Raw genomic sequence first — 12649 nt, 5'->3', positions numbered from 1 at the left:
TCTGGGCTGAAGAGCAACACAGGAGCCACGCCTGCTGAATCACGTGGGGTTAGGCCGGGTCCTCCAGCCTACAGAATAGATGGTTTTTCAAGACGTTAGTAGAGAAGCCTCAAAGACAGCCCCGTTTATAGCCGGTAGTCACCTGACACTCCAGGCGTAGGGACAGGGCTCTGTAGGCAGTTTCTACTGTCTACACACGACCCTCCCTTCCCAAACTAACCCAGTCATCTGCCTTGTAAGAAATTCTCAGTTAAAAAAAAAAAAAAAGTCAATGTCTGCTGCTCAAAGGAGCCAGATGAACAGGGCAGATGTTTTTTAAAAAACTGGGATCAGTAATCACAGGGGCTATTATCTTATTGATCAAGGTCCAGCCATTTGCCAAGGTATATACACATTTTATTTAAAAAAAGTTTACAGTTTTTCATTATACACAACTATTAAGAGGTTATAGTCAGAAGAGGCATTTGTCCTGTTGACAGACGTGCCCACTAGATCATCACAATGCAAGGAGAAAGGTGGGAGGGAGGACAGGGGGCAAGGAAAAAATAAGTGATAAAAAGCTTAGATTTCAATTAAGGGCTGGTAAATCCCTTTTATCTCTTCAAGTATCACACAATATGTACCAAATACAATCAGTAAATAACGGCCATTTCTTCCCAAGCCCACAGCCAAGACAATTATTTGCTGACTTAAGAGAGTCCTGGCCTTTCCTCAGGTGAGTGGAGAACCTGCACCCCTTCCCCAATGGGCCTCCACTCCATCCAGTCCCTAATGGAATCTCCAAGGTGTTCAGTGGCCAGAGAAAATATGAACATGGATTCAGAAGTCCAAAGAAACGCAGGTCTGCATCCAATCAGAAATGATTTTATTTCAGTCAGTAAGGCCGTGAACCCAGGCAGGAAGATATGAGATGAATAAAACTCTTACTAACTTTTGTTAATGGCTTTTACCTTTCTGATTGAGTCCCCAGAACACAGAAGGGTCATATGCCATTTAAAAATCAAACACGAGTTCCCAGAAAGTTGGTGTCTAACAACTTCATCATGGAGGCTAGCAGAGGATCTGTTTTTCATGATTCTCAGCCACCCCAACAGGACGCCTAATAAAAAGGAAGTGTCAGGTCAAGGCCAACTAGGGCTTCTGGGAGCCTTGTGAGGGGGAAAGAAAGATTGCTTCAGAGGGAGATACTCTTCTGGAGCTTAGATCAGCCTGTTGGCAATTAGAACCGCTTTTGGAGTGGAAGAAAAATGTTAGGTACTGGAGAGATATATGGCAACTTCTGATAATTATCTCACTAATATCAAACGCTGGTAACCTGCACAGTAACCTCAAGGAGGGCGATACAATTGACGAAAACGCATAAATGCCAGTGTCTAGGTTGGCTACCATAAAATGCAGCCCGTGAGGCCCCGGTGCTGGGGAGGCTGGAGGGCAGTGGGCCGTGGTGCGGCCATCTCATTTGTTGTGTTTGGTGAGAGATGGAGCTCAGTCATTTGAACAGGGGCAAAGAATGCTTTGTGCTGATAAACCACCAGGTAGGATTTCAAAAGTGAGGGGTACTAAAGAAGGGGAGGGAAACCTGCCGGAAGCAGCTCTGATCTACCACTACCACCTTTAAAAATGTGCAGCCTTCCTGAGGGGCTCTGGATGCTTCTCAAGAGTGTTGCGATGGGACAACGTGGAAAAAAGCTTTTGGTGTCATACCACCCCTTGCTCCAGACTCACTTGACCATCTGTTATTGGGGGCCTAGAGTCCTCAGAATCACAGCCAGACCCTCTTCCAGCTTCCTCTCCTACCTCTCTCAGGCACTGGGAAGGGACAAAAGTTAGTGTAAAAAGGGAGTCTGTTCAGCTTATCAAAAGGCAGTTTCCCCGTGGAGAGAAAAAGCTTCACACAGAGCCCAACACATGCACGGGACCCAGGTTAGTGCCCAGAAAGCACAGGCTTGAACAGAAGGCGAGGGGGTTCAGCGTGACACGGGCAGCTATTCCAGGAGCTTCCAGTGCTCACAGAGAAGCCTAAGGGCACCGTCACCACACAGACTTGGGTGGGCGCGCACGCACACGTGCACACACACACACTGCAGCCATACTCGTACCAGCTTCTGAACCCCTGCAGCCGCCCCCAACAAATCTCCAACTGGGAAATTCTGCACCACCAGACTCCTAGTGCCGGTGCTCTCAAGTGCAGCGAGCTGGTGTCTTTTTGTTAGATCAACATGGATTTAAGTTGGGGAGGAGAGCTGTGGCACTGCTCGCGAACCTTCCCTAAACTTGCTTCTGCTAGTTTTGTTTCTTTGTTTTCTGACAAGATTAAAAGCAATTTTTATCTGGACATTATTTTTTTTTTTCCGAAAGGTAATTAGAACACTATTGTTTATACAATATTGAAAAAATACAATTTTTTATTGTTTGAACTCAAATCACCACCCAGCACTTTTAAGCCTACCCTAAGTCGCACCTACAGATTACGGTTATAGCACAAGCAAACTGCTAATTCAGCAGGTAAGCAAGTTAGTGCCAGCAGAGACCCTCCCTCCCCCGAAGTAATGAGAAGACGACGTGCTAGATAAGAGTTAAAGCACACCATTACATGTTAAATAGTTACTACTACCCTTCCAACAAGCCACAAATGCTAGAGAGAGCTCAGTACGTGAACAACCACAGCCCTACTTAACTGCGCTTTTTTTTTTTTAAAGAAAACCTTTTGCTTCATGCCCGTAATTAACGTAAGTAAATTATTTGCTTTTTATTCAGGAAAATAATCATGCTAAAAGCAGGTTGTACTTTATATAGATTTTCAAAGAAAAGACTGATTGTGCTTTCTGAATAAAAAAGATAGGGTATCTTCCAACCTCAATGACTCATATCTTGTGGAATATAGCACTTCTAAAACTAAAAACACACATCAAAAAGAAAGATTAAATTTTCCCAGTAGGACATTCAAAAATCATCTTTAGAAGATTTTAGGATTGGCTGATTCTGCTATTGTCCTATCGGTTGTGGCAAAAAACAAAAGTCCACAGAGCTACTGTCTGAAGTTCTCCAAATTCAGCAGGCAACACTCGGATCTGAAAGAAACTCTGCCAGCAACCTGGACACATGGTTAGCTGAGTAAACATTTGATTAGCAGGCATTGAAACTGTCTGATTTCCTTTTAACATACACAGGAGAGAAAATTCTCTTCCCTCAAAACCTGTTCTACATCGTATTTCTGAATCCTTTCCTCCTATTCAGTCTCACTCAGGGGGAAAAAAAAAAAAAAAAGCTGTTTTTCCCATGGAGAGTCACTTTGGGTACAAGAACCTTTATTTGTTCCAATTATTACTCATTATAAATTTAGAATGTGTGCTGGGTCTACAATACCCGTTTCCCATTTCCACAGGCAGATGATGACCAGGCTACTGTCAAGAGTGCCAGCAGAAGGGAACATAAAGTCAAAGCGTGAGCAAGAGGACCCAGGAGGCACAGCCGCCAGCAGGGTCTTCTCCCGAGTCTAACAGTCCGCTGAGCGGCTGTCCAAGGGGGAGGCCATCTCTTGGAAGGTGAAGATTAAATGTGCAACCTAAGCACGATGCACACACACGCACACACACCAAAATTTAAAAAAAAAAAAAAAAAAACCACCACCAACAACCCGAAACCTTGAAACAAAACCCCCCACGAGCACCCTCAAAGTTAAAGCTCTTAGTCCAGGGCAGCGGTCTGACAGTGGCCAACAGCACGATGAGGGCAGACTCTGCCGCAGGAGAGGAAACTTCTTCCCAGTCACTTTTCTCCTCCTGTCCTGTCCTCTCAAAAAATGGTCTGGAATATAAGTTCTACCCCAAAGAAAAAATAATCAGATTCAGCAAAACCATTTCCAAAAGGTTCTCCAAAGCAAAAAAACACAAAACACTTGTGGCTGCAGGGCCTGGTAGCAAGAAGGGCAGAAATCTACATATAAAAATGTACTTAAAATCCAAGTCGAAAAAAATCGTTTTAAGTTTCAATACTCCAATGAGCTCCCTGTTTTATATTGTTACTCCACAGAAGTGGGGCCACCTGGGATGCACAGGAAGGAGCAGCTCTGATCCTAACGTGGCTGGCTCTAAATGCTCCCACAGCAGGCCTTTTCCTCCCCAATTTTTTCCTTTCCGTTTTGAAAAAGCACTATTCTATCTTCACGTCCGAGAGCTGGTTGGTTTTGGTTTGTTTCTTTGGAACCATCAATAAAAGAAGCAACTTTTTCCTGTTATTTTGACTCAGGCCTATCTATCAGAGCGGCTATTCCTTTTGACAGTTCAGTAGCACACAGGCTGACTTGGCCAAATGGACTTATCAATGCATGCATTCGGACCGCATATTGCTACCAAAATGGAATGTGGGAATATGCTATGCACCTCAGGTTGAGAAATGACCAAGAAATCAAGATCTAAAGGGTGATATATAATATATATATATCAATGCTATTATTCATAAAAACCTTGTTTAGTAATAAAAAAAATTGCTTTGTTTAAATATGAATATTATAGTCTGCTTCTCATGGTTAGGAAATAATAGTCTTTCTGAAAAGCAGGTGCTTTTTCTACTACAACTCCATATCCTGGGCCTCGTCTTCCGAAAAGTCAGACATAGAACTCTCCGATGAGCTGTCTCCAGTGCCCTCTTCCTGCTCTTTCAGTGCCTCCTCCGTTGCATATTTCTGGATGTACTCTGCACAGGGGGTGGGGAAGAGAAAACACAGTAAGCGGGCGGGCACGTGCTTCAGTGACCCCCAAAGCTGCCGAGTCCAAGGGAGCCTCACGCTCTCCCTGTGCTGCAGGGGTGGGGGGACAGACAGACAAAGATGACAGTTATTATAGTCACTAGACTATAAGCAAAGGGGAAAATTGCACAGGGAGATGTCTTTGGATGTTATGCATTTTGCCCCCTTGGTGAGAGAGGCAGAGCTGAACACTTGATTTGCAGGGGAGTAGACACTGCACCACCCTCAAGTCTCCCGTGGGCCATCACCTCCCCCGTGGGCATGTAGGAGATAGCTGACCACCGCTGGCATCGGCAGCAAGGCTCAGGACAGCTGGCACACGTCCCGGACCCTGTCCTCCAGCCAGGGTGCTCTCCCTCTCTCCTTGCTGTCTACTGATATGGCTGCACTCCTCCAAACTTGGTGGACCAGGGAAATGCAAACCCCACACTTTCTTTTTACTTCCTATATTCATAAAACTATTCACCGCTCCCCCCTTCCCCGGACAGAACAGGGCTAATTATGATTTCATAGTCATGTATAAGGAAATCCCCCATCATTTTTTAGGGTTGCAGTTATGTAATTACAGTCAGCCCAAATCTATTATTTTAGAAGTAGGTTTTAGTCTAAACAGATCCTGCCTGTCAGGTTTTGAAGCAGCGGGTGAAAACAGTCTCTCGATCTGCTCAGGAATGAGCTGCTATCTGGGGACACAGAGAGCCTGAGTGTGACTTCACCACTTATTCATTTATTTACCTGAAGATTTACGTTGTTGTAGCCTAGGCTGAATCTGCTGGTTCAAAAAATGTTAAGAAGTTTGAATAAACAAACTTTTCCTAAAAGCTCCAGGTGCAGACGGTTTTCAAGTAAACAGCCTACGCATAATGTGAAAGGGCAGGACAGACTCCCACCCAGAAAAACACGTCCTCACGTCCGTATGCTGGCTGTTCCCCCTCCGGAGTAGTGGTGGTGAGGAGAGAAGGTAAATGGGCCAAGTCTGAATGATTCGGTGCAGGGCCAGGGAAAAGTATTGTTTATATTTTCAAAGGATTGTTTTAAAAAAAAAGAAAAGAAAAGAAAGAAGAGTATGTGACAGAGACCGTATGTGACCAAATCTGGGCCTTAACAGAAAAAGTTTGCAGGGTTCTGACTTACACCCCTACAGATTCATTACAATGAAATTTCATGCTGAAAACAGGATTTCAAAAGCCCCTGGCTAGGTAGGAATCTGCCTTAATTCTTCTTAGTGTGAGAGAAACGTTTACTAAAGTCTTAGAAATTTTATTTTTACTCTCTGATGGGCTGGCTATTTTGTTTCTTTGTAGAAAGAAGTTGCTGCATAGTGACATTGCTCTCGGACACTGTAATTCCACACTATCAGTGCATTCAAGGAGACCATCCTGTATTAAGGGCTTACTGGGAGGAGGCTTTTCAGGAGACAGAGAAATGCAGAGCAAGGTCACTGATGAGCAGGAGACACACAAAAAAGCAGTTAGGTAGGGGGTTCAGTGCCAGGCAAAGGGATGCGGGAGGAAGGGACTGTGGTCCTGGAGAGCCAGGAAGGCAGTATCTGCCCTGAACCTTCAAGCAGCTCCTTGAAGCAGCACAGGAGATGCCACCCCAGGGGAAAGGCGTAGACAGCCCTGCCCCAAGCATGGGGAGGAGGAAGTGGCGGGGATGTCGAGACACATTCAGACAGAACTACGTTTGTTTTTTCTTTTAAAAAATCTGAAGCAAACAAGGCAAAAGGTACAGGTTTTGCTACAGTTGGATAGTGGGTACATAGTTAAGTTATTCTGCTTTTCTGCATGGTTGAAAACTCTCTGACCAACTACGGAAGCAGATACAGTTGGGTATCCGAAACTCTTCAGAAAGCTCCAGTGGTGCCCCGTCCTACAGACAGTTCAGTATCTACAAGATAAAACAGCACCAACTAACTATGAATCATGCACACGGTAAGAAAGGTTACACTTACCTACGCTGACTGAAGCAGTAAGGGGTGAATTAGCTTCCTAATGGGTAGGTGGAGTGGAGCGGTGAACAGAGACACCGAATGGAAGTCTGGGATGGGCAAAGTTCTCAGAAAGGCAAGGGTTTGTAAAAATACCACAGCTGCACGGAGGGAAATGTGTCTTGAGAAAAACCCAAATGATTAAGAAGAGAGGAGGTCACAGATTCAGCAGAAGAGAGGAAGAGAAGCTAAAGCTAGACTCCATGAGTTTCAGGGAAGGAACCGAGAAGTTTGAAAATTAAGGGAAATAAACAGCAGGACTCTAAAGGAGTCCACAGGAGCAGAAGAAGGCTTTTGACACGGGGAGACCTCTGACAGTCTGGGGATGGGGGGGAACCAGGAGGAGGAGGAAGACTAACAGTGCTAAGAGGAAGGGGATAAATGGAGAACAAGATCATGTTGGTGGGGGGACTGGGTCTGAGAAATAAGACAGGATCTCCTATTTCCTATAGGAGGAACCAGAAAAGATGGGGATATATAAGGTAAATTTATATACCTATAAATATATATATATACCTTTAAATATATATATGTATGAAGGTACAGTAGGAAGCTGGGGTGCACTCAGGTCTGGTAGTCATGATCTTCTCAGGTTACTAAGGAACACAAAGTGAGACTAATGTTTTGGATCTAGAGCCCCCTAAGCTGGAGCTTGCTGCTCAAAGATAAAAAAAGGAAGTTAGGTTCCTATAGCAGATATGTACTAAAACAGGAAAAGTGCTAAACAGAGAGGCATAATGACTGTAAGAACTATAGAAATATGCTCTGCAGAGATATCTGTGGGTTGCAGACACTAAGTGATTCTTATGTCAAAATAATACAGTCTCGTAACAGAATTTTATCTGGTTGAAAAGGAAAAACATGTTTTCTTGAAATATATGTTTCTTTGGCTATGTCAATATTCTGGCTACATAAATTAGATATTAATTGGCAAAGCACTTGAGGCTTAGGTAAGTTAATGAGAGTAGATTTATTTGTATTTTATTTCAACACAAAGTACCAAATACCCTAAGAGACTAGGGAAGAATGAGAAAACGAAGGAAAAATACTGTTCAACAAATAGCCCCAGATGAGCCCATCTGTCTCATACTTTCACATTTGAGACTGAACACCTATGCATTCTGGGCTCTCAAATTATTTCTACTGCCATCGCTTGCAAATGTACTCAGAGGGGCTGGCCACTTTGCAGAAGCTCCTATTCTGAGCAGCTCTGCAGATGAACAAGTCAAGCTAAAAACTGGGTAAAAACCAATGCCTGCCATTTGTTAAGAGCCTGTTTTCATGGACTTTGAAGGCCTCTCCTTTCTTGTAGAACTTTATGTATCTAGACCTTCCACTACGACAGTTCTCAAACATCTAAGAGACAAAAGAATGTGATGAATGCCAGTAACCCAGTGTGTCGCTTTAGCGGCTCTCTCACAACCCCACCTTCATTCTAATGAGACTCGTGTCCCGTTCGCACGTACGCTTAAGAACGGGAAAACAGGATTCTAAGTCTTGAAGGATGAGCCACTACCACTGGCACAGATCTCAGCTTCAACAGCACATTCTCAAGTTTTGATAGAAAAATCCACAGCACCAAAGCACTGGGACAAATCCCTGCAGCAGAGAGAAAAGTACCTTAGATGTAAACTTCCCCAAATGCAAGCAAGCCAGTATGGGAACAAGAAAAGAGTTCTTGGGTAGTTGGGTAATTTTTAATCAACGGGTAAAATGATATAATAAAAAAAAAATTCTAATGATGAATTCAATAATTATTCCCCAACTCTCAAAGTTAACTGATGTCCTGAAAGGCCAAGATGATTTCATGTATTTCAAAAATGTGAGATTATGCCTTTCAATTAATACTTTACCCTCAAGTAAATTTTCTAAATTACAAGACAAGAAGAAGCAAGTGAAGGCAAAAGTTCTTTCCGATAGGGGGTCACAGGGATTTCTAGCAGGGTTATGTCTGCTTCTACCCAACTGGTAAGTCTCCACTTCCTCATCCTTTGTTACTCTGCTTTCTCCTCTTCTTTGAAACCTTCCGCTTTTTAAAGGTGTCTCAGGCCCTTGAAGCTACAGAGGGTAGTGAGCTCTGCTTCAGCCCAGAGCTGTCTCTTTTTAGGCCTGAGAAAAATTATGAGTAACTAAGAAGGGTTTTTAATGATGAACACCTAACAGACTTAAGTTCTTCTGTCTCCAGGCTAAGCTATTTGCCTTACCTTTAATTTTCTGCTTGTATTCTTCTGGTCGATGGAGGTACATAGCTGCAGCGTCACCATTGAGAGGATCTATGGGGTTGGGATAGGCCAACAACTGGGGCAAGAAGGACTCAAATATATTGGTAAGATCTGAAAAACAAACAGAAGTATGTCATGTGCGTCAAGTATGCCAAGTTCACCTAAGATTCACTTGACTTCAGTAGTCAAAGCTTCTTACCTTCCAACATATTTAACTACATGGAAATTTTCCATAAAACTGTGGTCTATTACATGTGACTTATATTACATATTCGTTTCAACACCAATTTTAAAATTTAATTTGAAGAAACAGATCAAGGTACACTTGATATTCTCTATGAAAGGCAACTGTCCCAATTCTAATTCACTCCACTCTGTAAACTGTGAATTCAGAAATACTACAAGGTTTATTAAAACTTGTACCCCAACACCGTATAAGCACTCTACATTCTTACAAAGTGAGCAGTTAATTTCTTAGCATCGACATTTTCTATGATTTTGGAAATCCCCATTCTGAAAAGTATTCAAGCACCAGGTCTTATAAAAACTGAATACAATATTATGGGCCTTGACACTTACTTCAATTCTCCTAACTTCTAATGGAGGTAAATATAATCAGTTTTTCAATTATTCTGGGCAATGAGGGTAGGAACCTATATGGACCATTTAAAATCATAAACCATTGTAAGACAGGTAAGTACCAACTTCCTCCTTTTATTAATACTCACTTAAATAAACATTATTAACTCCCTCCTTGCCAGATTCAGCATGAGGTGCTGGGTGTACACGGATGACATCTACATTCACAGCAAAAGCAACAAAACCCTGCGGTTACCTAGCGCTTTATGAAGGAAGCAGGCCTTGAAAACTTCTTAGCACAGCCACGTAACTTTAGAGATGCTCTGACTTCCATCCTGTTCGCTGCTCAGTTAGCAGACAGTGGACTGTGGAACCTTAGCACTTCCATCTCTTTGCCCACTCTAAGTTAGTCACCATGTTTTATAAAAAACATTTCTGTTTCTGGAGGGAATGCTGAAGAATAGTAGCATAAGAACTACTTTTCAATTTATTCTGCTCTTTTCATGGATTTTGTTTTAGAGTGGGCGCTCTCATGCAGTATTATAAGTGAATGTTTTGTCAAGCCATGTCACTTTAGTGATTCCCAGCCAGGGGTGATTTTGCTTCCCAGCGGCCACTTTAGCAATGTCTAGGGAAATCATTGGTTGTCACAACTGTGTGGGGGAAGAAGTAGGGGAGGCTGGGGTGCCACTAGCATCTAGTGGCCAGAGGCCGGGGATGCTGCTGAAACGTCTTACAATACAGTGCACGGGGCAGCCCTCCACGATGATTATCTGGGACCAAAATGTCAACAGTGAAACACCCTGGTCTAGATAAAAGGGGTCAGCAAACTTTCGAAAAGGGCCAGAGCAAATACTAGTTTAGGCTTGGTGGGCCACACTTGGTCAGTCATAGCTACTCAACACTCAGCTCTGCCATGTAGCGCACAAAAGAAGCCATAGATAACTGATAAACAAATGGGTGTGGCTGTGTGCCAATAAACCTTTACATACAAAATCAGGCAGCCAACGTTTGCTGACCTCTGCTCTAGAAAAATCCTACAAGAAGCAGATTGTCCTTGTCGTTATAAGGTTAAAAAGCTGAGCACTCAAAAAACTCTATGACATCATGGATGGACTGGAATGGCATTATGTTAAGTGAAATAATTCAGACAAAGAAATACTGTATGGTTTCACATGTGGAATCTCAAAAAAAAAAAAGAAAGAGGAAGAAACAAATAGCGAACAGACTGGTGGCTGCCGGAGACAGTGGAGGTGAGGCGGGCAAAATGGCGAAGGGTGTCAAAGGCATGCGTTTTCAGCTATGGAGTAAACAAGTCCTGGGAATGTAATGCACAGCACGGTGACTACAGTTAACAGTACTGGATTGCATATTTGAAAGTTGCTAAGAGAGGGGATCTTAGAAGTTCTCATCACAAGAAAAAAAATGCTTTCATTTAGTATGTATGGTGGCTGACATTAACTAGGCTTAATGCAGTCATCATTTCTCAAATGTATAAAAACATTAAATCATGTTGTACATCTGAAATGTCATATGTCAATTATACTGCAATAAAACAAGAAACAGAAAAACAAAACAAAGCCTATAACTGCACTATTCAGCAGAACTTTCTGCGATGATGACAATGTTCTGGATCTGCTACTAATATGGTAGCCACTAGAAACGTGGCTACTAAGCACGTGAAATATAGCTGGTTTGACTGTGAGGACTTAGTTTTTCATTTTATTTAATTCTCCTTAATTTAAATAACATGTGGCTAGTAGATCCCATATTGGACAACTCAGGTCTGGAGAGTGATCTATGGAGAGTCCCATGATGGCCAAGTGTATTAGTCAGACAGTCGTATCCAACTCTTTGTGACCCCATGGACCCTGCCCACCAGGCTCCTCTGTCCATGGAATTCTCCAGGCAAGAATTTTGGAGTGGGTAGCCATTCATCCCCTTTTCCAGAGCATCTTCCCAACCAGGGGTTGGCCCTGGGGTCTCCTGCACTGCAGGCGGATTCTTTACCATCTGAGCCAATAGGGAAACCCCTAGCACAGTCCTATTCTCATGTACAGACACTGACGCAGAGCAGGTTTACCTTCAACCCCAAGTTAGGGACTCGGTATTACTGATGAGGCTAACTTTCCAAAGAACCACATTACAGTACAATTCTCACATACCAGAAAACAAATGTGGATATCCTTAGTCAAAAAAGAAAACCAAAATGATCCTCCAAGATAGCCCCAACCGTCCAGCAGGATTTTTCACTGCTGTTTTATTTTTTTTTTTAAGGAAGCAACATATTTAATAAACCAACTGATGGTACGAAATCATTGAAAACTATTTGTAAAGCTCAGGGACAGAGAAAAATGCTTATGTTCTAATACTGAATAGAGAAAGTCTGTAGAATATTATGTTCTCTAGAGTTACAATGAGGTACTCAGTATGATGCACAAGAATATTTTTAAAGTTATGTCAAATTACAACAGGCTTGTAATTTCTACTTTTCACACTTCAAATAACACTTTACCTTTTTTTAACCTTTAAAAATAGCCATTTGCCTAAAATATGTACTTTCTACTTTTACATATGTTTAAAACATTTAATAAAATATGACAAGTCTGAAAAATTTTTTCCTCTCTTTATCCTTTAGTAGGTGGGTTATCAAGGCAATGGTAGAAAATGTTAAAAGGTAGGCAAATTAAGGGTAGCTTTGCGGGTAGCTCAGCTGGTAAAGAATCTGCCTGCAATGCAGGAGACCCTGGTTCGATTCCTGGAATGGGAAGATCCCCTGGAGAATGGATAGGCTACCCACTCCAGTATTCATGGGCTTCCCTGGTGGCTCAGATGGTAAAGAATCTGCCTGCAATGCGGGAGACCTGGGTTTGATCCCTGGGTTGGGAAGATCCCCTGGACTGGGCTTCCCAGGACGTGCTCTAAAGAACCCACCTGCCAATGCAGGTAGACATAAGAGATGTGAGTTTGATCCCTGGGTCAGGAAGATCCCCTGGAGGGAGGGCACCCACTCCAGTATTCTTGCCTGGAGAATCCCATTGACAGAGGAGTCAGGCAGGCTGCAGCCTATAGGGTCGTACAGAGTTGGACACAACTGAAGTGACTTAGCAC

At 42.9% G+C, this 12649-nt stretch overlaps 1 protein-coding gene across 6 annotated transcripts in view; it reads right to left on the bottom strand.

Moving 5' to 3' along the window:
• Positions 1 to 374: 374 nt before the first annotated feature.
• The window catches only part of UBE2H (ubiquitin conjugating enzyme E2 H), a 101993-nt gene continuing 89718 nt past the window's right edge, over positions 375 to 12649 (bottom strand). For all 6 annotated transcript variants that reach the window (XM_086395678.1, XM_086395679.1, XM_086395675.1 and 3 more), the window contains 2 exons: positions 8942 to 9070; positions 375 to 4695 (listed from right to left, as the gene is read on the bottom strand). In XM_086395678.1, the coding sequence (XP_086251804.1) occupies positions 4571 to 4695; positions 8942 to 9070 (254 nt within the window). In that variant the 3' untranslated portion in view covers positions 375 to 4570. The remainder of the gene's footprint in view (positions 4696 to 8941; positions 9071 to 12649) is intronic.

The sequence above is a fragment of the Bos grunniens genome, chromosome 4 (assembly GCF_055505025.1).
Source record: "Bos grunniens cultivar Pamir isolate PY7600 chromosome 4, Bosgru_T2T1.0, whole genome shotgun sequence".
Taxonomy (NCBI): Eukaryota; Metazoa; Chordata; class Mammalia; order Artiodactyla; family Bovidae; genus Bos; species Bos grunniens.
Note: the sequence above shows the minus strand (reverse complement) of the source record. Positions and strands in the feature narration are given on the sequence as shown.